Source organism: Rhinoraja longicauda, chromosome 24 (genome assembly GCF_053455715.1).
Source record: "Rhinoraja longicauda isolate Sanriku21f chromosome 24, sRhiLon1.1, whole genome shotgun sequence".
In the NCBI taxonomy this organism is placed as follows: Eukaryota; Metazoa; Chordata; class Chondrichthyes; order Rajiformes; family Arhynchobatidae; genus Rhinoraja; species Rhinoraja longicauda.
The window spans coordinates 18,629,068-18,654,560 of record NC_135976.1 but is presented as its reverse complement, the minus strand read 5'-3'; the positions used below and the strand labels follow the sequence as shown (position 1 = coordinate 18,654,560).

The 25,493-nt window shown below is 46.2% G+C and overlaps 1 protein-coding gene across 6 annotated transcripts in view; it reads right to left on the bottom strand.

The window, feature by feature from the left end:
- Nucleotides 1–25,493, bottom strand: part of LOC144605454 (copine-8-like) — a 299,949-nt gene that overhangs the window by 123,672 nt on the left and 150,784 nt on the right. For all 6 annotated transcript variants that reach the window (XM_078420725.1, XM_078420728.1, XM_078420727.1 and 3 more), the window contains one exon: nt 12,672–12,713. In XM_078420725.1, coding sequence (XP_078276851.1) covers nt 12,672–12,713 — 42 coding nt within the window. The remainder of the gene's footprint in view (nt 1–12,671; nt 12,714–25,493) is intronic.

The following is a 25,493-nucleotide window of genomic DNA, read 5'->3' as shown; positions in this document are numbered from 1 at the left end:
AGGCCATTTAGAACTGAGATGAGGAAAAACTTTTTCAGTCAGAGAGTTGTGAATCTGTGGAATTCTCTGCCTCAGAAGGCAGTGGAGGCCAATTCTCTGAATGCATTCATGAGAGAGCTAGATAGAGCTCTTAAGGATAGTGGAGTCAGGGGGTATGGAGAGAAGGCAGGAACGGGGTACTGATTGAGAATGATCAGCCATGATCACATTGAATGGCGGTGCTGGCTCGAAGGGCCGAATGGCCTCCTCCTGCACCTATTGTCTATTGTCAGACTGTTGGCGAGGCAGCCATTGCTGGCGCCACCCGGTGGTTAACATTAATGTGATCTGCCAACTTCTACATGTAGGAAGGAACTGCAGATGCTGGTTTATCCAGAAGATAGACAGAGTGCTGGAGTAATTCAGCTGGTCAGGCAGCATCTCTGGAGAAAAAGGATGGGTGGCATTTCAAGTCAGCACCCTTCTTCAAACTGAAAGTTGATTCCTATATTATGTTGCACAATGGACCGGATTTTACCCTATTATGGTCACCCAGTATTACGGTTATTAATTTATTGTATTTTTGATTATTATATATTACATGTGCGTTATTGTGTTTGCAGGCCTGTTAAGCTGCTGCAAGTAAGACAATTTTATTCTTCCATTGCTAGTATATATGACAATTAAACACTCTTGGCTCTTGACAAGTGTAGCCCCTCTACCATCCTATCCGATCATGAGCGGCACAGTGGCACAGCGGTAGAGTTGCTGCCTTATAGTGCTTGTAGCGCCGGTGACTCGGGTTCGATCCCGACTACAGGTGTTGTCTGTATGGAGTTTAAACGTTCTCCCCGTGACCGCGTGGGTTTTCTCCGAAATCTTTCGTTTTCTCCCACATTCCAAAGACATACATGTTTGTAGGTAAATTGGATTGGTATAAGTGTAATTTGTCCCTAGTGTGTGTAGGATCGTGTTAATGTGTGGTAGGCACGGACTCAGTGGGTCGAAGGGCCTGTTACCGTATTGTATCTCTAAACAAAAACTAACTAAACTATTACAACAAAGCTTCCCTAATTTTTACAATGAAAAGTAATGTCCAATTTGCCTTTCCGGTGTATTGCCACGTCAGCTGTCTTTGTTTTACTCCCCCTGTACAGCAACATTTGGGAGTATTGCCCTGTTTATGGAATATTCTACTTTTCCAATCTTTCTCCCACATCTGTTCTCACATGTCCTGAGAACAGGCCTTCATTTGAAATTAGTATAAATCCGCAAATATATCAGTTTAGTTCATGGTTTATACATACAGCGTGGAAACAGGCCCTTCAGCCCGCTGAGTCCACACAGACTAGCCATCACCCAGCACTATCCTACACACTCGGGGCCATTTACAATTTTATTGAAGCCAATTAATCTACAAATCTGCACGTCTTTGGAATGTGGGAGGAAACCGGACGCCCGGAGAAAAAAACGAGGTTACAAGGAGAATGTATAAACTCCACACAGACAGCACCCGTAGTCCGGATCGAACCCGGGTCTGTGGTGATGTGAGGCAGCAACTCTACTGCTGCGCCACTATGCGACCCCCAATAGATATAGAAAAATCATAAATCTCACCCTTTCATTTTTAAGAACATTAAAATTGCTCCCATTCAACCACCTATGCACAATGACCTTAAGAACATGTGACCAGCAGAACCTTTACATTTTTAATGTTATTTACACTTTTGGCTCCATCATGAGTTGATGGAATCAGAAAATAGTGTGCAGTTGTCAGTCGGGATTATTTTTTTTTATGTGACTCAAAAATTGCCGTATCTGTTAATCTGGCAGCGATATAGATAATACCTGAGAAAGGTCGTACAGGAAGCTGCAACTATTCAAAGCTATCTGCACAGTTTTACTTTCGACTTTAGAGATACATTGCAGAAACAGGCCCTTCGGCCCACCGAGTCCACACTGACCAGCAATCACCCCGTACACTAACACTATCCAACCCACTCAGGACCATTTACAATTTACTGAAGCCAATTAACCTACAAACCTGCGCGTTTTTGGAGTGTGGAAGGAAACAGGAGCACCCAGAGAAAACCCACGCAGGTCACGGGGAGAACGTACAAACTCCATACAGACAGCACCCGTGGTCAGGATCGAACCTAGGTCTCTGGCGCTGTGAGGCAGCAACTCTACTGCTGCGCCACCGTGCCACCCATAGTTGAGGATGTAGTTACTCACGTATGAAGCAGATGGAGGCCATTTGGCCTATCAAGTTCCATGTTGGCTTCAAGATCGCAGGGGGAACATGCAGACTCGTCACAGAAAGCACCAAATATCAGAATTGAACCTGGATCCCTGACGATGTGGGGCACCACTGCTAACATTTGTGCCATCAAGCCAGAGGTACAGCAACATTCAAAGAGTCATAGAGTCATTCAGCCTTTCAGCCCAACTTGTCCATGGCAACCAAGATTCCCCATCTAAGCTAGTCCTTTTTGTCCAATTTGGCTCATATCCCTCAGAATCTTTCTATCCATGTACCTGTCCAAATATCCTTTAAAGATTGTTATTGCATCTGACTTAACTACCATCTCTGGCAGCTCGTTCCATATATATACTGTGTGAAAAGGTTGCCCTCAGCTTCTTAATAAATCTTTCCCCTCTCATCTTAAATTTCTGCCCTCTCGTTCTTTATTCCCCTACCTCGGGAAAAAGACTGTATTCACCTCGTAATTTGATACACATCTTTAAGATGCTGTAAGACTAATGATGCAACGATGAGGCAAAAGTCATAATTATAGAATCATGCAGCATGGAAACAGACCCTTCAGCCCAACTCATCCATGCCGACCAAGATGCATCATCCAAACTAGTCCCATTTTGCTTGCATTTACCCCATATATCCCTCTAAACCTTTCCCATCCAAATGTCTTTTAAATGCTGTGGTGGTACTTACCGGCTGCCTGTTAATAAAGGTAACGTGCGTGTTTTTGAACAATAATGATTGAATGGAAGTGGAAAGCAAATATTTAGAGAGTACAGAAAACACACATTTAATGAGGGAGAAGAAGCACATTTGACAGATGGTCGACAACGGAAAGATTGCTCATGATGGTAAGTGCAGATGGAAAACCATCTATTATTTAGATCTTGGTAAACTGCATGTGATTTTGCCTGTAATAAGTTGATGAAAATACATTATTTATGTGGAGGATAGTAGAGATTTGAGAGAAATCCTTCAGTAATCCATTCTCAGAGTTGGGGCAATCACATTGTGATATTTTATGCAATTTAAGGAAAATTGCACTTCATAATGATAAACATTGACAGTTGGGGTGGCGAAAATAGAAAATGCTTAATGGATACAAAATATATGCACTTTGCACATGCTCATTAATAATATATTAACGCATAACAAATTACAAACCAACTTGGATGCAGAGATTTAAACAGTTGACAATCACTGGATGGTGAATAATAGTTTTATGTTTTTCTTTGTATGGTGTCTGCAATTAACATATCACTTTCATCGGCCTTCTTTAGTTTAGTTTATAGATAGAGCATGGAATCAGGCCCTTTGGCCCATCGAGTCCAAGCCGACCACACTGGTTCTGTTATCCCACTTTCCCATCCAGTCCCTACACACGAGGGGCAATTTACAGAGGGCCAATTAACCTACAAACCCGCACGTCATTGGGGTGTGGGAGGAAACCGGAGCACCCAAAGGAAACCCACTCGGTTACAGGGAGAATGTGCAAACTCCACACAGACAACACCAATGGTCGGGATCAAGCCTGGATCTGAGTGGGAGGCACGATGGCGCATCGGTCAAGTTGCTGCCTGACAGCCAGGGACCCAGGATTGATCCTGACTGCGAGTGCTGTCTGTGCGGAGTTTGTACGTTCTCCACGTGGCCTGCGGGAGTTTTCTCTGGGATCTCCGGTTTCAGGGATCGCTGGTCGGCACGTACTCTGTGGGCCAAAGGGTCTGTTTCCGCGCTGTATCTCTAAACAAAACTAAATCTCTGCCGCTGTGAGGCAGTGGCTCTACCAGCTGTGCCACGTAAAATCAATCCTATTATGTTTTAAATAAATAGTATGCTAGATATGTTAAGAAAAGTCTTTACTGGTACAGGCAGTGCAGTTGAATTGAAGCCTGGCTCACTGGCTTTTTTCAAGGAATTAATTTAATATTTTTGTCTCCATTTGTATGATTTTGAAGACAAACATCAGACTATTACCATCATCAATTAATGAATTATACTTCCCCATAAATCGTAACGTACTGATCTAAAACAAGATATTCCACCTCGTTGGTACACTTTTTAGCAGTAAGCTAATCTATGACAGTTGTAAGTGGAGAAGCAGTTTGCAGTGGCCACGGCTCATGTAAGTGAAAAATTGGACCTTCTCTGCGATAAAGAAGGAGAGGAACTATACAAAAACGGTGCCGAGAATCCTGACAAATAATAATTTTCAATTTATCTAGGTGACGGAAACAATGAAAATGTCCCAAATGCATATACATTTGCCTTGTTTTTCCAACAAAAGAATAGAGATAAGTTGTGCAAAGTAAATTGCAATGATGCAATTAAGTTAATGTAATTAATGTAATGTAAACTGCAGATGCTGGGATAGACACAAAGTGCTGGAGTAACTCAGCGGGTCAGGCAGCATCTCTGGAGAAAATGGATAGGTGACGTTTCAGGTCGGAACCCTTCTTCAAAATGAAGGTCTTCATTAAGTTCTGCAGTCTGAAGAAAAGTTTCAACCCAAAACATCACCTATATATTTTCTTCAGAGATGCTGCCTGACCCGCTGAGTATACTACTGTTGGTTGAAATGCAAACTTTATTAATTAAGCCATCAGAATATATGTACGAAAAGGAATACAAAAGGAACTGCAGATGCTGGAATCTTGAGCAAAACACAAAGTGCTGGATGAACTCAATGGGTCAAGCAGCATCTGTGGAGGGAATTGACAAGTAACTTTTTCATCTAAACCTTGAAGATGGGTCCCAACTCAAAGTGTTGTTTGTCCATTCATAGAAGTCATAAGACACAGAACATGCCCTTTGGCCTACTGAGTCCACACTGAACTCCAAACGACCATAACACCAATCCTACAAATCCCTTTTATTCTACAGAAAGTGGTGGACACTGCCCGGTTCATCACGGGTACTGACCTCCCCACCATCAAAGGTACAGGAGGTGCTGCCTACAAAAGGAAGCTGGTTGGCAGACAGAAAGTAAAGAGTGGGGATAAATGGGTCCATTTCAGAATGGCAGGCAGTGACTAGTGGGGTACTGCAAGGCTCGGTGCTGGGACTGCAGCTGTTTACAATATACATTAATGACTTGGATGAAGGGATTAAAAGTACCATTAGCAAATTTGCAGATGATACAAAGCTGGGGGGCAGTGTGAGCTGTGAGGAAGATGCTATGAGGTTGCAGGGTGACTTGGACAGGTTGTGTGAGTTGGCGGATGATTGGTAGATGCAGTTTAATGTGGATAAGTGTGAGGTTATCCACTTTGGTGGTAAGAATAAGAAGGCAGAGTATTATCTGAATGGTGTCAAGTTAGGAAAAGGGGACGTACAACGGGATCTGGGTGTCCTAGTGCATCAGTCACTGAAAGGAAGCATGCAGGTACAGCAGGCAGTGAAGAAAGCCAATGGAATGTTGGCCTTCATAACAAGAGGATTTGAGTATAGGAGCAAAGAGGTCCTTCTCCAGTTATATGGGGCCGTAGTGAGACCGCACCTGGAGTACTGTGTGCAGTTTTGGTCTCCAAATTTGACGAAGGATATTCTTGCTATTGAGAAAGGGTCTGAGGAAGGGTCTCGACCCGAAACATCACCCATTCCTTCTCTCCCGAGATGCTGCTTGACCCGCTGAGTTACTCCAGCATTTTGTGAATAAATACCTTCGATTTGTACCAGCATCTGCAGTTATCTTCTTATACTTCTTGCTATTGAGGGCGTGCAGCGTAAGTTTACTAGGTTAATTCTCGGAACGGCGGGACTGTCATATGTTGAAAGACTGGAGCAGCTAGGCTTGTATACACTGGAATTTAGAAGGATGAGAGGGGATCTTATCGAAACATATAAGATTATTAAGGGGTTGGACACATTAGAGGCAGGAAACATGTTCCCAATGTTGGGGGAGTCCAGAACCAGGGCCCACAGTTTAAGAATAAGGGGTAGACCATTTAGAATGGAGATGAGGAAAAACTTTTTCAGTTAGAGAGTTGTAAATCTGTGGAATTCACTGCCTCAGAAGGCAGTGGAGGCCAATTCTCTGAATGCATTCAAGAGAGACTAGATAGAGCTCTTAAGGATAGTGGAGTCAGGGGGTATGGGGAGAAGGCAGGGACGGGGTACTGATTGAGAATTATCAACCATAATCACATTGAATGGTGGTGCTGGCTTGAAGGGCCGAATGGCCTACTCCTGCACCTATTGTTTATTGTCTATTGTCTATTGTCTATTGTCTATATCAAAGACCAACACCACCCTGGCCACGGTCTTATTTCACTCCCACCATCGGGAAGAAGGTACAGGAGCCTGAAAGCCATGACCTCCAGGTTCAGGAACAGCTTCTTCCCAGCAACCATCAGGCTCACAACACCAACTATGGACTTTGTTATGGTTGCACTACAGACTTGGCTTTTGGTCTGATTATCTAATATTACTGATTATTATCAAAGTACAAAGCGCTGGAGGAACTCAGCAGGTCAGGCAGCAGCTGTTGAGGGAGTGGACAGATGACATTTTTATTGTATTGTATTATTGATTATTGTATCATTATTTGGGTGTTTTGCGTTACAGACCCCGCCCGAGAAGGTGCAGTTTCTGAATGTCAGGCAGGAGAAAGTATTCCCGTTGGTCAAAGGACGGCACAAATGGGATTTTGTTTTTGCATTAGCATCTAATACTGCTGTAACTGTTCTCTCAGCAACCATTGGCAAACATGAACTAGCGGTGGACTCACGCTGGGAATACACGGAGGCCTTGGCCCCAATAACCTGACTTCCACTCTGTCTACACACTGTCAAGGCTCGTCTTGCATTTTATAATTCCCTCTCCAGTTTACTTATCTGTATCAATACGATATAAGCTCTGCTCTTGATAATGTTCCCCTTGAACTGATAACAGATCTGACTGCCATTGCTCTGCTTGCCACCTTGTGTTCTACACTGATGCTATGCGTTCCTCCTTTTTGCAGTCACTCAAAACTGGCACAACTCACGATAGCTTTTCTCATCTGCCTCATGTTTCCAGTAAGCTGCGGTCCAACGTCAGAGCTTCTGCCTTTGCTGCAGTTACACAACCATACGCTACATCAACACCGTCGTTTTACGCCAGCTGATAGTCTGTGGTTATTTTTAGAAGCCACCTCCGCCAATGTGACTATCTTACATACATCGCAAAGGTCAAATCTTGCATGTTCATGGAACATAGACCAGTACAGCACAGGAACATCCCCTTCAGCTCACAATGTCTATGCCAAATACAATGCCAAGTTAATGTTCCGTTGGAAGGAACGGCAGATGCTGGTTTAAACCAAAGATAGACACAAAATGCTGGAATAACAGCGGAACAGACAGCATCTCTGGAGAGTAGGAACGGTTGACATTCCGAGTCGAGACCCTTCTTCAGACTAATCATCTGCCTGCATGTGATCCCTCCATTCGCTGCTTATCCATTTGCCTATCTAAAAGCCTCTTAAACACCACTTAAACGTATCTGCCACCACCTCCACCCCTGGCAGCGCATTCCAGTTACCCACCACCCTCTGTGGAAAAGAATTTGCTCCATATATCTTCTTTAAACATCACCTGTCTCACCTTAAAGTCATGCCCTCTAGTCTTTGACATTTCCACCTCGGAAAAATTATGACTGTCTAATCTTTCTATGCCTCTCAAAATTCGATAAACTTCCATCAGTTTCAATAACTGGATTGAATTTGCTCATCTCTTTCTCTAACATAGATTCCGTTCATTCAGGCACCAATGGTAACACTGACAAACTCTTCAATCTAATTCTAGAGGCTTTGTCCGCAGTTCCACACAACGTGAAATTGTGTGATATAGGAATTACGTTCAAACAATACAATGTAATGAAATCAAGCGCAGAGCCCATGCATAAGTAAGACCATTCACAAGTAAGTGAATGGTCTTATTTAATTTAACACTTGATTCTCCATCCCACCTCCACCACGAGTACTGTGTTGCTCTCCTCCTCTTTCTGTGTTCTTGGAACTTTCTACTGCGGCACAATGGCACAGCCAGTAGAGCTTGCTGCCTCACAGCGCCAGAGACCCGGGTTCAACCCTGACTTATGATGCTGTCTTTGTGGAGTTTGCATGGTCTCCCTGTAACCAGGGCTGGATTAAGCTAGTGCGGGGCCCTTAGCATATGTTATAAAGGGGCCTTAAATATGGGACCGCCATACCGCCATGGGTCACCGCTCGCGCCCCACGTGGCCTCACCCAGTCAGCGGCCACGTGCTCCCGCTCCACCAATGACGGCCGCCCTGGCCAGGAGGCGGGTTCAGCGAACACACTCGGCTCCGCTCCCTGAACACACTCAGCCCCGGTCCCCGAATTCCATTAACATTAACGAGCTCCGTTAGCCTACACTGTCCGGGCCTACAGTGTCGGGGCCTACAGTGGCCCGCGGGCCTAATACGGGACTCCCAGAGAGTGTGTGATGGAGGGGTCTAGTTTAAAGATACAGCGCGAAAACAGGCACTTCAGTCCACCGTCCGTACCAACCAGCGATACCCGCACACACTAGGGACAACTTTACACATACACCAAGCCAATTAACCTACAAACCTGTACGTCTTTGGAGTGTGGGAGGAAACCAAAGATCTCTGCGAAAACCCACGAGGTCACGGAGAGAACGTACAAACTCCGTACAGACAGCACCCGTGGTTGGGATGGAACCCGGGTCTTCGGTGCTGCAAGCGCTGTAAGGCAGCAACTCTACCGCTGCGCCACCGTGGGGAAAATGATGGAGGATTGCAAGAAGAGGGCCGGAGGAGTGGGAGGCGAGGGTGCCAGTGAAGTAGAGACAGGGAGGGACGGAGGAATGTGGAAAAGGTAGGGCTGGAGGAGTGAATAGAGGCGGGACTGGAGGTATAGGGGTGAGAGGGACGGAGTGGGGGTAGGGAGTGCTGGAGCAGTGGATGCTGAGAGGCATACAAGGTGTGGGTAGTGGAGCTGGTAGAAGAGTGGAGGAGGAGACAGGGCCCGGGAAGTGAGGAGAGAAGGCCGGGGGATTGGTGGGAAAGAGGGCCCGAGCTTTTGGGATGGGTGAGAGGGAGTCGCAGGATTTTGGGCATGGGCCAGAAGAGCAGAGAGAGAGAGAGAGATAGGTACGGATGGGTAGGGGCTTAGAAGTGTGAGGGAAAGTGCTTCTAGAAATGGAAAGTAAAGGGCGGATGGAGGGGGGGGTGGGGAATGGAGGGAAGTGTGGGGGAAAGAGGTTCGGAGGAAATGGGGAGAGCGTAATGGAGATGTGCTGGGGGAGAGAGGGATGGAGAAGAGGAGGGAGAGTGGGACAGAAGACTGGGAATAAAGGGGTGAGGTAGATTTGCAGAAGAGGAATGGAACAGTGGCTATTTGCAGGGACGAAAGTCTGGGAGGCGAGAGGGAAGGGGGATTGGGGAGAGAGATGCCCAGTGGAGTGGGGAGAGAGAGAAGACCGCAGGAGTAACGAGAGAGAGAATGCCCTAGCAAAGAGAAGGAGGGGTGGAGGGGTAGGGAAAGAACAGGTGGGAGAGATGCGGAAGAGTGAGCAGCGGAGGGTTTGGGGGAGCAAGTGCCAGAGGAGTGGGGAGAGAGTGCCGGAGGTATAGGGAGGAGGGCTGGAGGAGTGGGAGATGGTGGGGGCTGATGAGGTGGTGAAAGTGGCCCGGGGACGTGAGAGAAAAGAGCCGATGAGCGAGGAGTGAGAGGGCCGGGATGTGTGGGGAGACAAGGCCAATATTCGAGCAGAGAGGTCCTGAGGAGCGAGGTGTTTGGGTGAGGCCAGAGGTGTGGAGTAAGAGGGCCGGAGACTGGGCAGTGGGGCCGTGACATGCCGGCTGCCCATTGGTCCGCGCAGCCCCGCCAACACATTCAAACCGCGGCGATTGGGGAGCGGCGCGCGCAACACAGCGCCCCCCGGTGGGATGCCCATTTCAAGCATTTAGCTTGCAAGCATTTAGTGCAGGGCCCTCGAAAGTGCGGGGCCCGTAGCAAACGCTACTTTTGCTACTATGTTAATCCGGCACTGCCGATAACCACATGGGTTTCGTCCGGGTGCTCCGGTTTCCACCCACATCCCAAAGACGTGCGGGTTTGTAGGTTAACCGGCCTCTGTAAATTGCCCCCAGTGTGTAGGAAGTGGATGAGAAAGTGGGACAATGTAGAACTAGTGAGTTTGGGTTTAGTTTATTGTCACATGTACAGAGGTACAGTGCAAAGCTTTTGCTGTGTACTAATCAGTCAGCAGGAAGACAAGACGTGGCTACAATCGAGCCATTCACAGTGTACAGATACATGACAAAGGGAATAAATGTGAATAATGTTTCGTGCAAGATAAAGTCCAGTTAAAAGGGTGATCGATTGTCGGCGTGGACTCGGTGGGTCAAAGGGCCTGATTCCATGTGCGTCTCTAAACTAAACTAAGCTCATTCCGTAAAAGCGAACTCCTTTGTCAGACTTTAACAGAACTCCCAACCTCGCACGAAGTGTCGTAAGATGAACCTAAATACATAGTGAAAGGGATCTCAATCTGCTCCATTCTAGTGTGGCTGTCAAGATGATGGAACAGTAAAACACAAAACACAACAGCAAAAACATAAGCAGCAGCATTCGTTTGACCAGCATGCCCTCAATTCCTCGGCTGAACAAATCCACCCATGTTGTTGCTAGTCAAAATCTTGAAGAAAATTACTCCTTCTGTGAAGAAAATTGAAACAGTGTTCTGCAATATTCCTCAACCTGGGAATGATGGCAACTGATGGATGACGGTGGGCACTAGATAAAGGATGCTCCATCCCTCACAGAGAGGTTGAAGGAAACTTGTCAAAACGGTCTATTAGTTGTGATGGTTATCATTTATTTTCGATTCTTTCATATCAGAAACATTATTGTTTCTGAAACTGAAACATCAGCAAACATTTCAGAAGACCCGTTCGGACATTTTTTATCATAAGACCATAAGTCAAAGCGTCACACAGAGTGGGAACAGGCCCTTCGGCCCAACTTACCTACACCGACCAACATGTCCCATCTGTACTGGTCCCACCTGCCTGCACTTGCCCAATATCCCTCTAAACCTATCCTATCCATGTACCTGTCTAAATGTTTCTTAAATTGTGTCAATGCACCTTCCTTCACTACCTCCCCCAGCAGCTCGTTCCATTCACCCACCACCCATTGTGTAAAAATTGCCCCTCGGGTTCCTACTAAATCTTTCCCCCCTTACCTTAAACCTACGTCCTCTGGAACTCAATTTCCTTATCCTATGTAAAAGGATAATAAAAAAAATAACAATAATAAACCCAAACCAAGCACTAAACCTCTTAAACTTCAGTTCTGTTTAAGACTCTATTCAAGATTCTAACTTCAGAGAAACGTTTGTTAAAAATCCCATCGACCGGGTGGGGAAGAACAGGTGTCTTGCATTCATGGTTGTATTACAGAGTCAGACTCGAAGGTAAATTCTGTAAAGGGCTGGGATTAGTCACCTTAATGAAGAGGGTGATTTGGAAACATTTACGAAAAAGTGTAAAATATAACACCATTAAAATAAAATCCCCAATAGCCGTGAAAAGTGACGTTATTCATCATGATGTGTTTTTACTTTTATTGAAGATGCCATTTTTAACACAGAAGACATCCTACATTGATTCTATTGTTTAGATTTATTATTGAATTATTATCCAATCAGATCAGATAATACTATACATAAATACAACCAAGCAGCGCAGTGGCGCAGCAGTAGAGATGCTGCCTGACAGGGCCTGAGACCAGGGTTCCACCCTGACCACAGATGCTGTCTGTACGGAGTTTGTACGTTCTCCCCGTAACCCACGTGAGTTTCCTCCACACCTCAAAGACGTGTGGGTTTGTAGATTAATTGACTTCTGTAAATTGTTCCTGGTGTGCAGGATAGAACTAGTGGACGGGGATCACTGGACGACATAGACTCAGTGGGCTGAAGAGGCCCTTTTCCCCGCTCTTTCCCTAAAGCCAAAACTAAATCCAAGCTCAAGCACAATAGGTAGAGCAAAAGTTGAAAATACAGAGTTCTCAGGATGATATTAATGAACAATAGAGGTTATGCTGACATTTTTTTTTACTGAAGCTTCTGTACAACCAAGTGATCAGTCCCAGCAGTTGGTGCAGGCGATGATACTGTGGGTTGCAGTGAACAGTGTGCGAGTTAATCTGCAAGCATGCATTACCGAGATACACACAGCAGAGCCCCTGGTAATCGCATTGATGTCTGACACTAAAGCTGAACCACCAGATGGTATCCAATCTTGGAAGAGCTCGCAAGATGCCAATCTGAATGCATAACGCAACAGATCCTGGCTTTAATTGCCGAACAGCTGATCAGCAAAAACTGTAGCGGCATTCTGGTGGATTAGACTTTTTGGTTTGTTCATTATAAATAGGCATTAGTCCACGGCCTACCTGCCATCTCTGTCCCAGTCATACACCTCCACCTTGATCGTCCTGCAAGGAAAAGAAAGCAACAAGTGAATGTTCAGTATCAAACTGGAGATAAGATCGTTACTCATAAGATCATAAGAGATAGGATTAGAATTAGGCCATTCGGCCCATCAAGTATACTCCGCCATTCAATCATGGCTGATCTATCTCTCCCACCGAACCCCATTCTCCTGCCTTTTCCCCATAAGCTCGGACACCCGTATTCATGAAGATTATCTGGCAGTTAATGCTCCTTGTAGGATTCTGTAAAGGGGAGGTTGCTCTGGGCAATGTGATTCTGAGGGTTTTTTTCAGTCACTGAAACTGTCGACATTATTTTGCGTGAATCAGATCTGGTCTCCGTGTGCTGGACCTGCAGTTGGTCATTACAATCTCTCCACTCTTTTAAACTTTAGACTTTAGAGATACGGCGCGGAAACAGGCCCTTCGGCCGACCTAGTCCGTGCCGAACAGCGATCACCCCGTATGCTAACCGACACACACTAAGGACAATTTTACAACTTCCCAAAACTGATCAACCTACAAACCTGCACATCTTGAGTGTGGGAGGAAACCGGAGAACCCGGAGAAAACCCACGCAGTCACAGGGAGAACGTACAAATTCTACACAGACAGCACCGGTAGTCAGGATCGAACCCGGGTAGAGGCATTTGGCGCCAAGAATGACAACAGATGACCGCACTGATTCCTAAATGGGTCCCACTCTCTTCCATGCTACCCTTTAGCCCTGAACGTACTTATGGAATCCTCTCTGTTATCTTAGCAGCCAGAGATATCGTATCGTCTCTTTTTGCCCCCCTAATTTCCTTCTTAAGTGTATCCTTTGTGACTTTGCCAGATCAACAATGACTACACTGGCACACACAGTACAGGGCATTCACCTGATGGCCATTATTGCTAGAGTCAAATACAAGGGTCTGGAATCATCCCCCCAGCTTCCACCCTCCCTTCCCCTCAAGACTCCACGATGCAACATCCTCTCTCACTCTACATCTCTCTCAATATCAACATCTTTATCTATCCTCCTCAAGGTATGCCGACTATGAAGGCGTTCTCCTCCTCTCTCTGACGAGAGTTCTGCACCATCCTCTCTCACTCTATATCTATCTCTGGATCACTGTCTATATATCTCTCGTTTCCCTTTCCCTTGACTCACAATGAGTAGCTCCTTCAGTGACAGACTCCTTCACCCCAAGTGCGTGAAGGAGAGATATAGGAGGCCCTTCCTTCCCGCTGCTGTGAGACTGCACAACCAGCACTGCTCCCAGCAGACTAGTCAACAATAACATTTAGAAGGATGAGAGGAGATCTTATCGAAACGTATAAGATTATTAAGGGGTTGGACACGTTAGAGGCAGGAAACATGTTCCCAATGTTGGGGGAGTCCAGAACAAGGGGCCACAGTTTAAGAATAAGGGGTAGGCCATTTAGAACTGAGATGAGGAAAAACTTTTTCAGTCAGAGAGTTGTGAATCTGTGGAATTCTCTGCCTCAGAAGGCAGTGGAGGCCAATTCTCTGAATGCATTCAAGAGAGAGCTAGATAGAGCTCTTAAGGATAGCACAGTCAGGGGGTGTGGGGAGAAGGCAGGAACGGAGTACAGATTGAGAATGATCAGCCATGATCACATTGAATGGCGGTGCTGGCTCGAAGGGCCGAATGGCCCCCTCCTGCACCTATTGTCTATTGTCTAAGAACACACAGAAAACTGATGACAATTTATGTATATTTATTTATAATGAATGATCTCTTTCTATCCACTTTGCTGCTGTAACACTGTAAATTTCCCTGGTGTGGGACGAATAAACGAATATATTATTATTATGATTATATTATCAATCTGAAGATCTTGACCAGAAATGTCACTCATTCCTTTTCACAGAGATGCAGTCTAACCCACTAAGTCACTCCAGCTTTTTGTGTCAGCCTTCTTCATAAGGGGGAGATCTGTAGATCCAATGACCCTTCATTGGATTTGGCTGTGGTTCATTTGGGATTAGACAGGCTAGATGCAGGAAAAATGTTCTCGATGTTGGGGGAGTCCAGAACCAGGGGTCATAGTTTAAGAATACGGGGTAGGCCATTTGGAATGAGATGAGGAAAAACCTTTTCACCCAGAAAGTTGCGAATCTGTGGAATTCTCTGTCACAGAAGGCAGTGGAGTCCAATTCACTGGATGTATTCAAGACAGAGTTAGATTTGGCTCTTAGGGCTAACGGAATCAAGGGATATGGGGAGAAAGCAGGAACGGGGTACTGATTTTGGATGATCACCCATGATCATATTGAATGGCGTTGCTGGCTCGAAGGGCCGAATGGCCTACTCCTGCACCTATTTTCAATGTTTCTATGTTTGCCTGGGGCTGGGAGAGGAGAGGACCTTAAAGGGACGTGTCGTCACACCCTACATCCATCACACAGTTCTGAACATTGCTGCTCCAAGATGGCTTCCAAGATGGCGCCCAACACAGGTGACTATTTGCCTGCTAGCCACAGAAGCAGATCTACAAACTCATAATAGAAGCAATGCATTAAGATTAATTTGACTGGGATAGTTTTAGGGTATGGCCTGTTTCCAGCATGATTAATTTAAGTAAACAGTTCCATTTGTGGGCATAATGTCTGCTTAAAATCCGCAATCATGTAGCCATTTTTAGTAGGTTTAAAAACAAACAGCCCAATCTTAGATAGACACAAATTGCAGGAGTAACTCAGCGGGTCAGGCAGCCTCTGCGGAGAAAATGGATGGGGGTCATTTCAGGTCAGGATCCTTAGAGGAAGACAACTAATTTGCTCTGTTGTGTATAGAATTTTGTGCATAAAATATCCTTTTGTGTATAAAATCATGGGAGGAATAGATTGGGTAGATGCACAGAATCTCTTGCCCAGAGTAGGGGAATCGAGGACCAGAGGACATAGGTTCAAGGTGAAGGGGAAAAGATTTAATAGGAATCCGGGGGGTAGATTCTTCACACAAAGGGTGGTGGGTGTATGGAAAAAGCTGTCAGAGGAGGTAGTTGAAGCTGGGACTATCTCAACACTTAAGAAACAGTTAGACAGGTACATGGATGGGACAAGTTTGGAGGGATATGGACCAAGCGCAGGCAGGTGGGACTGGTGTAGCTGGGACACGTTGGCCTGTGTGGGCAAGTTGGGCCAAGGGGCCTGTTTCCACTCTGTATCACTCTATGACTCTAATTCAAAGTAGGCATGCCCTGCTGAGGAGACACAAAGTGCTGGAGAAACTCAGCAGGTCGGACACAAAGTTGCTTTAGCCTGCTCCATTGTGAAATCTCCTGAAGGTTTGGATAGATTATCTACCGTACAGGGCCTTGGTGAGACCGCACCTGGAGTACTGTGTGCAGTTTTGGTCTCCTAACCTGAGGAAAGACGTTCTTGCCTTAGAGGGAGTACAGAGAAGGTTCACCAGATTGATCCCTGGGATGGCGGGACTTACATATGAGGAAAGACTGGATAGACTGGGCTTGTACTCGCTGGAATTTAGAAGACTGAGGGGGGATCTTATAGAAACATATAAAATTCTTAAGGGGTTGGAGAGGCTAGATGCGGGAAGATTGTTCCCGATGTTGGGGGAGTCCAGAACCAGGGGTCACAGCTTAAGGATAAGGGGGAAGTCTTTTAGGACCGAGATGAGAAAACATTTCTTCACACAGAGAGTGGTGAGTCTGTGGAATTCTCTGCCACAGAAGGTAGTTGAGGCCAGTTCATTGGCTATATTTAAGAGGGAGTTAGATGTGGCCCTTTTTGCTAAAGGGATCAGGGGGTATGGAGAGAAGGCAGGTACAGGCTACTGAGCTGAATGATCAGCCATGATCATATTGAATGGCGGTGCAGGCTCAAAGGGCCGAATGGCCTACTCCTGCACCTATTTTCTATGTTTCTATGTTTCTATGTTTCTATGTTTCTACCAGCACTATCTTTCGTATAGACCAGCAGCTGCATTTCATTCTACTTTTGTCTGCCCGATCTTAGAGATACTCCAGGCTGGTTGTTGTTTTTGAGGTGACAGTAAAAGGATTTCAGTTTTTTCCCGATAGAATGCACCTGGAAGGAAATTGAAAAATAAATGGGAAGATGTGTGCGTGATAATAAATTATGGAGCACCATGTGTACTTGCATTCAATTACTGCTGAGCATCTGGGCTGTCAATCACTTCTGGTGAGGAAGCAGCAGCAACAATGGGAATTAGGTCTTTTCTCTCGACAGGCAATTTCTCTGCTCAGAGAGCTGGGAATAATCGTTAATCAAAGTTATAATTTAGACGTGCAAAATGATGGTCAATATCTCGACGCAAGGAACTGCAGGTGCTGGTTTTGGAACAAAGGCACCAAAGTGCAAGAGCTACCCAGCGGGCCAGGCAGCATCTCTGGAGAACATGGATGGGTGACGTTTCAGGTCGGGACCTTCTTCAGGCTGAAAGCGAGTCACTCCAGCACTCTGTGTCTCTTTTCTTAGTGAAGAAGATAGACACAAAATGCTGGAGTCACATCAACGGGGTCAGGCAGCATCTCTGCAGAAAAGAAATTAGGTGACGTTTCAGGTCGAGACCCTGCCGTTTTGGGAACCAGTTCCATGGTTCCTTGTAGAACCAAGGAACTGCAGGTGCTGCTTTACAAAGATGGATAGAAAGTTGTGGAGTAACTCAGCAGGTCAGGCAGCATCTCTGGAAAACATTGGTCGGTGAAGTTTCAGGTCGGGACCTATCTTGACTCATGATCGGACAGCAGTATATAAAATTATGAGAGGCATGGATAGGTAGACAGTAGTCAGAACAATTTTCCCCAGGTAGGAAATATCAATGATTAGAGGCCACCGCTTTCCGGTGAGAGGGGCAACGTTAAAAGGGAGGTTGGTCTGTGTGATGGTCTGGGCTGCGTCCACAACTCTCTGGTTGTGATAAAAAGGACTGCAGAGTAGATTCAACGGACTGAATCCTAGGATGGGGCGGAGGGGGAGTGGTTTATTCCATGAGGGGAGATTTTGTAAACGGGCTGTACTATTTTAGAGACAGTAGACAAAGAGATGATACCATCGAGAGATACAAAATACCTGTGGGGTTTGACAGATTAGACGCAGGAATGATATTTCTCCTGGGTTGGGAGACCAAGACCAAGTGTCAGAGATTCAAAATAAAGTCAACTATTCATGATAGAGTTGAGGAGAGCAAGTTACAAAGTGCTAGAGTCAAGCAGCATTTGTGGGGGGACTAGAGGACAGGTGATATTTCAGGTCAGAACCCTTTCTCTCATGTATTCTCCTGTCCCTCCACAGATGCTGCCTGACCTGCTGAGTTCCTCTAGCAGTTCAATTCAATGATCCAATGATACGTTTTGGTCACATGTACAGCAAAATGCTTCGTTTTGCATGCAACCCGGTAAAATCATACAGCAAACCTCACCTCGGCAGCCAAGCGTCACCACTTTACCACGCCAAAGTTGCAACAAGTTCATTGAACAGTTTTATCTTCTGCTCACAGCGGCAAACCAGCCAGGTTTGTTCGCAACCCCCCACCCCCTTCATTATCAATCCCCCCCCCCCGCCAGGCCCTTCTGCCGGGTCCCCCCTTCATTGTCAATGCCCCCCCCCCCCCCCCAGCACAGTCCCCATTCATTCTCTTTTGGCTCAAGATTCCAGCGTCTGCCGTTTTGTGTGTCTCCAGGGTGGAGAATAAATTTGGATGTCAGAATCTAGTGCCTGTGTGCGTGGGCAGAGTTAAAGACTTACAATGCTTAAGTCGTGACTAGGCAAGGCTTAGAAGCTACAGCCAAGTGCTAGAAAATAGGATTAGAAGAGCTGGGTACTTGAGGATGCCTGGTCCTGAGAACTCATTTCTGTGTTGTATGATTCTCGGACTAAATGACTGTGCAACATTATCACCAACCAACCCATGGTTGATTAACAACTCTCCATAATAGGCATATACTCCAAAAAGTAATTGCTCTTGATATTGTCTTCTATCCCAGTGTGCATTGCGGATAAATACAGGAATATACAAAGAATCAAATGCAGGAGTATTTCACAAGCGGTCAATGTAGAAATCTGGGGCAGCACTGTGGCGCATCGAGTAGAGCTGCTGCCTCATACTGCCAGAGACCTGGGTCCAATCCTGAGCTCGGGTGCTGCCTGTGTGGAGTTTGCGTGCTCTCTCCGTGACCGCGTGCGTTCACTCCGGGTGCTCCGGTTTCCTCCCACATCCCAAAGACATGTGGGTTTGTCGGTTAATTGGCCCTCTGTAACTTGCAGCTAGTGTACAGGGAGTGGATGAGAAAGTGGGATAACGCAGAGTTAGTGTGAACAGGTGACCAACGGTCGGCGTGGACTCGCTGGGCCGAAGGGCCTGTTTCCACGTTGTATCTCTAACCTAAAACTAAAGGGAATTTAAACAGAAAGCAATGCGCGTACAACAGTTTAAATTTTACTGTGCAAGAATGAATGTTTATTTTTCGTGGCAATGCATGAAAATAACACAAGGGGAAAAGCAAAATGAATACAGAAATCTTAACTGGCATTTCAATGTTGGTCGTAAAATTAAAAGTGATTTTAATTATTCAGCCATTTCTAACCAAGTGAATGCGATGTAAAATTCTAATTACAATGAGTAAAAGTGAGATCTTCAACCACAGCATTTACTCGTTTCCTGTTGCAGGTGCAGAATTCTCAATTTTTATTTCAGATTCCAAATATTTGTAATTCTTACACTTTTTCACCCATTCAGTTGGAAGGGACAATTCTCTGAATGATTCTGCAGGGAGAGAACATTTTGACTGGTTGAATCATGGCCCTGCAGAGAGTAGTGCGTTCGGCAGAACGCACCATGGGAACTACACTTGTCCCCCTGCAGGACCTATACATCAGGAGGTGCAGATCCAGAGCAAGTAAGATCATGAGGGACCCCTGCCACCCCAGTAACGGACTGTTCCAGATGCTACGATCAGGCAAACGCCTCCGCTGTCACGCTGTGAAAACGGAGAGGATGAGACGGAGCTTCTTCCCACAGGCCATCAGGACTGTCAACTTTTATAACCCCAGAGACTAAATTTTTGTCGACACTAATAGTAACTTATTAACTTTATTTATATGCTGTACCTGTAATTCTTTTTGTGCACAACCCGCAGGCATTGCCACTTTCATTTCACTGCACATCGTGTATGTGTATGTGACAAATAAAAATTGACTTGACTTGACTTGACTTGGTTCAACAATTTGAAGGAGTCGACAGAGAGTGGTGGGCACTGCCCGGTCCATCATGAGCACTGACCTCCCCACCATCGAAGGGATCTACAGGAGGCGCTGCCTCGAAAAGGCAGCCAGCATCATCAGAGACCCACACCACCCCGGCCACGCTCTCATTTCACTCCTGCCATCGGGAAGAATGTACAGGAGCCTGAAAACCGCGACCTCCAGGTTCAAGAACAGCTTCTTCCCAACAACCATCAGGCACATGAACACTGCACAACACGAACCTCAACTATGAACCTCCATTCATTACCTTAAGTTGCATAAGTTTTAAGTTGCAACTTTTCCATTTGTAACTTTACCATGATTACAAATGGTTTGCTGGAACATTCCCTGGACGAAGTGTTATAAGGCTCTATAATGCATGTCTCCAACAACTCGCACCAACCTCTGCTGATGCACCGCAGAAAGTATTTGATGGGGATGCATCACAGCGTGGTTTGGGAACAGCTTCATCCAAGCCCGCAAGAAATTGCTGAGAATTGTGAACGCAGACCAGACCATCACGCAAGCCAACCTCCCTTTCATTGACTCCCTTTCATCTACACTTCACGCTGCCTCGGCAAGGCCACCAGCATAATCAAGGACCAGTCTCAACCCCATCACTCCCCCTCCTACCTTCTCCCATCAGGCAAGATGTATGGAAGTGTGAAAACGCACACCCCCAGATTAAGGGACAGTTTTGTTCCAGCTGTTATCAGGCAACGGAATCATTCTATCAACAACCAGAGAGCAGTCCTGAGCTACCATCTACCTCATTGGAGACCCTCAGACTATCTTTAACGAGACTCTACTGGACTTTATCTTGCACTAAACATTTTTTCCTTTATCACGTATCTGTACAATGTGGATGGCTTGATTGGTCATCAACTCGGTGAAAGACGCTCTTTGGTCTGCCCGAGCTTTGTTGGCCTCCCGGCGGAGCGAGCTGTCCGTCAAGGAATGTTGCCGACTGGCCTGCTGCAGACTGCAGGAGTACGTGCTGAGGGACGCACTGAAGCTTGGTGCAGCCAACGCCCTGTGGGGGTGGACCACAGTCTAGGGTCCTTCCGCTGCTGGACATGGGGGGGGCATGTGTGGTGGAGACGCCCCTCCAAATAAGGGATACTGGGTTAATGTCTGCAAATGTAAGTAAATGTCTAAGCGAATGCCTGTATCGAATGTGTAACCTCCGGAAATGTCGGATGGGCTTGTTAAAAAATATGTTTTGTAAATGATATTTATTACTTGAATAAAGTATTTTTTGATTAAAAAAATGTATAGTCTTTGCACTGACTGGTTAGCATGCAACACAAGCTTTTCACTGTACCTCGGTACACATGACAATACAACTCTACTAAACTATTAAAAGATTAACAAATGTCTTGTCATGTCTATGATATATTCATATTGCATCCAATATGTAGCAAACACTCGTAGTCCATAAAATCTACATTGTTTTAATGATTTTTTCTGTCAGATTTATGTGACAATTTACTAATTTATTATAAACTCTGGTGTGTATTAGAGACATCCAAAGCAAAACTGTCACATTATAATTGCACCATCCCAGCGTGATGCATTTTATTATATTTTGGTTTACAGGAAACTCCAGCTAGAAATTGGATGGTATATCCCTTTTTCTGTAAAATTGCTACATGATCCAAAATTGATTTGGAGTCACTGGCATTAATCTATCTCCACTCATTCTGTCAATGTGTTCTAGTTTGCAGCCTCCATTGGTGTAAAAAGATTCTTCCTCAAATTTCCTTTCATCTCTTATTCAATGTAAGGGTGGCACAGACGCAGTGGGGGCAGCGGGTAGAGCTGCTGCTTCACAGCACCAGAGACCCGGGTTCGATCCTGACTACAGGTGCTGCCTGTGTGGAGTTTGCACGTTCTCCCTGTGACTGCGTGGGTTTCCTCCATGTGCTCTCCTTCCTCCCACATCCCAAACACCTGCGGGTTTGTAGGTTAATTGATCTCTGTGAAATCCCTTAGTGTGAAGGAGGTGAATGAGAAACATGTGTGTGTTCGTGGGTGTGTGCGTGTGTTTGTGTGTGTGTGTGTGTGTGTGTGTGTGTGTGTGTGTGTGTGTGTGTGTGTGTGTGTGTGTTCGTGTGCGTGTCCTTGTGTGCGTGTCCATCGACCGTGAGTGCATATGTTCGTGTGTGTGTGTGTGTGTGTCTGTCTGTCCATCTGTGTGTGTGTGTCCATCCATGTGTGTATCCGTGTTTGTGTCTGTCCATGTGTGGCCGTCCATGTGTGTGTGGCTGTGTGTGTGTGTGTCTACACCCGTCCGTCTGTCTGTCCGTGTGTGTGTGTATATCTGAGTGTATGTGTCAGTGTATGTGTATATGATATCATATCATATATATACAGCCGGAAACAGGCCTTTTCGGCCCACCAAGTCCGTGCCGCCCAGCGATCCCCGTACATTAACACTATCCTACACCCACTAGGGACAATTATTTTTTACATTTACCCAGCCAATTAACCTACATACCTGTACGTCTTTGGAGTGTGGGAGGAAACCGAAGATCTCGGAGAAAACCCACGCAGGTCACGGGGAGAACGTACAAACTCCTTACAGTACAGCACCCGTAGTCAGGATCGAACCTGAGTCTCCGGCGCTGCATTCTCTGTAAAGCAGCAACTCTACCGCTGCGCTATCATTTATTATAATGTTTACATATTCTGCTGTGCTGCTGCAAGTAAAATTTCATTGTTCTGTTTGGGACATCTGTACACTAAAAATCTCGTTTGTTTGTTCCTGAACTACAGCCAGAATGGTACACGATAGCGCGACAATTTTAGGCCCATCTTACTCACCATCGTCCATTTGGTGCTAATGGAAGAAGTTTAATTGAAATCGGTGTTATACTTTAAAAGTTATTCTCATTTTAAAGTTTAAATCTATCTCCTAGGGAGGGAGGGGGTGGAGGGAGGGTGGGGGAGGATGAGGGGGGTTGAGAGGGAGGGGAAGGGGGGGAGGGAGGGTGAGGGGGGAGGGGAGGGGGAGAGGGGAGGGGGGGGAGGGGAGGGTGCTGCACCAATGCAGGAGAGGTTTGGGCCCAACGGGACCACTTGGTCTAGTATGACAATAAAACACTCTTGACTCCTGAATTTGTGTGACCGGGTGACATGGACTCGGTGGGCAGAAGGGCCTGTTTGCATGCTGTGTCTCTAAAACCACTCATAGCTATGCTTTAGCTGCTTACATCCTTAGCTCCAGTGGGCAGACGGGCCTGTGCATGCTGTATCTCTAAAAAAACAGGACAAATCTTCCTACTGTACTCACGTGTAGAACTGGAGTCAACAATTTATAGAGTAAACGATTTCCCTTTGTATTGCATAAACCACAACCCTCCACTGGGTCCGTTAATCATATCCCATCTTCAAAGGTTTTATTCTCAGCTATTCTCACCCACCTCCTTTTTGAAAAAAGTCTGTCAATTACATGCAATATACTTTTACTGGGAAATTGCTCGTCTGCTCTTATGAAAGAATGGCAATTCTTCACTTAATTTCCATTTTACTTTAAGCTTGCTAACTTTAAGGCATGCCTTATCTCCTTTTACATTTACAGTCAGATTGCTGCACTGTGCAAGGCTGTCAATTCCTTAAATAATGTAATCGTTTGATCACCCTGTAAACTGCGGCCCCAGCCCAGCGTTGGAGAACTCACAAGGGCAGGCACTGGAATCAACTTTAAATGTCAAGCACATGAAAAGAGAGATATTTTCTTTAAGATTAAGTAGCTCTTCATCTCGATAAAGGAAGTAGTAGTAAATTACTCCATATATCAGGCCGAATAAAAACACTGATTACTATTAAAATAATTGGGTGAACTTGTACAGTTTTAGATTTAAACTAGACCAAGTGGACCCGTTGGGCCCAAACCTCTCCTGCATTGGTGCAACACCCTCTCCTCCCCTCTTCCCTCCTCCTCCCTTCCCCCTCCCCCTCCCCTTCACCCCCCTCCCTCCCCTCTTCCCTTCCCCCTCCCTCACCCCCTCCTCCCCCCCTTCCCCTCCCCCTCCCCATCCATGCTCCTCAACCCCCCTTATCCCCCTCCATCCTCCCCCTCCCTCCCCTCCACTTCCTCCCCCCCCCCTCCTCTTCCACCCTCCCTCCTTACCCCCTCCCTCCCTCAGAGATAGACTTACACTTTAGAATGTGAATAACATTTAAAATATAACACCAATTTCAATGAAACATCTTCCAATAGCACCAAAGGGATGATGGTGAGTAAGGTGGGCCTAAAATTGCCGTGCTATCGTGTACCGTTTTGGTCTAGTTCAGGAACAAACAAACAAACAAGAGTTTTAGTATATAGATAATGAAATGTTTTTAAAAGATCGCCTGAGATAGACATAACATGCTGGAGTAACACAGCGGGTCAGGCGGCATCTCTGGGGAAAAAGGAATAGATGCTGTTGCGGGTCAAGACCCTTCTCCAGTCCGAGAGTCAGGGGAGAGGGAAACCAGAGGTATGGAAAGGTACAGTGGAACAAGAGAAGATGTTGCAGGACTCCAGTCAGGGAGAGGGGGAGAACTTCTTTAAGGTATGCGGACTTTGAGGAGATTTCGTAGTGGAGCACACAAGATGTGGGGGAAGGTACAGCAGGTACTCAGCGGGTCAGGCAGCATCTCTGAAGAAAAGGAATAGGTGATGTTTCGGGTCGAGACCCTTCTTCAGACAGAGAGTCACGGGACAAAAGATCACCTGTTGGCAAAATCCCTTTACGGTGTGTTTGTTATCTGTTGACTCGAGCAATCCAGTGCCTTCTTCAGCTTCTGCCTCTCACCGACACACTGGGGCTTATAAACCTGCCAACCTGCATGTCTTTGGGATGTGGGCGGAAGCTGGAGCACCCGGAGGAAACCCATACAGACAGCACCTTGAAGTGATTGTCAGAAAGAGAGACTTGACTTCCAAGAAACCAGGTTGCGTGATGTTGGTCTGGATGTCTTCAGGATACTGACACCATACAGATATCATGTCTGATCCTTACATCATGTATGATATATCCTGCTATCATGTCTGACACAGGTCCACCTGCTTTACTCCGGACAAAATTACAAGAACGCACTTGAAATCCCACCCCCTCCCCTGGAAGTCCTCCCGAAAATGTAGCGTCTAGGCCGGGTGAGGCGGCCGATCTCGACCTCATCAGGACTTCCGCGGCCAATCAGCAGGTCGAATTTGCCCCCTGCAGCCAGGGCTCCGGAACTCCGGACCGGGCCGGAGCCAGCAGGTCCGTTCCCACAGCCAACTTCCGAGGCCGACTTTGTGGGCCAGGATCTCGGCTCCTTGGCAGCCTAGGCAGACCGTTCTGGTACCGTTGGACTCCTCTCGGAGGACGTCACCTCTGTTGTTCCAGCAAAACAGATAATCCAGAGACTCTGGGACCAAGGGTGCTGGAAAACCAATGGTGGGCCTTTACCAAGCTGATATTATGCATGATCCCATCCAGCTCTGATATCATCTCTGATACCAACTGCTACATGCAAACCTTTCTTCATCAGTGTGAGTCCTCAGGGAT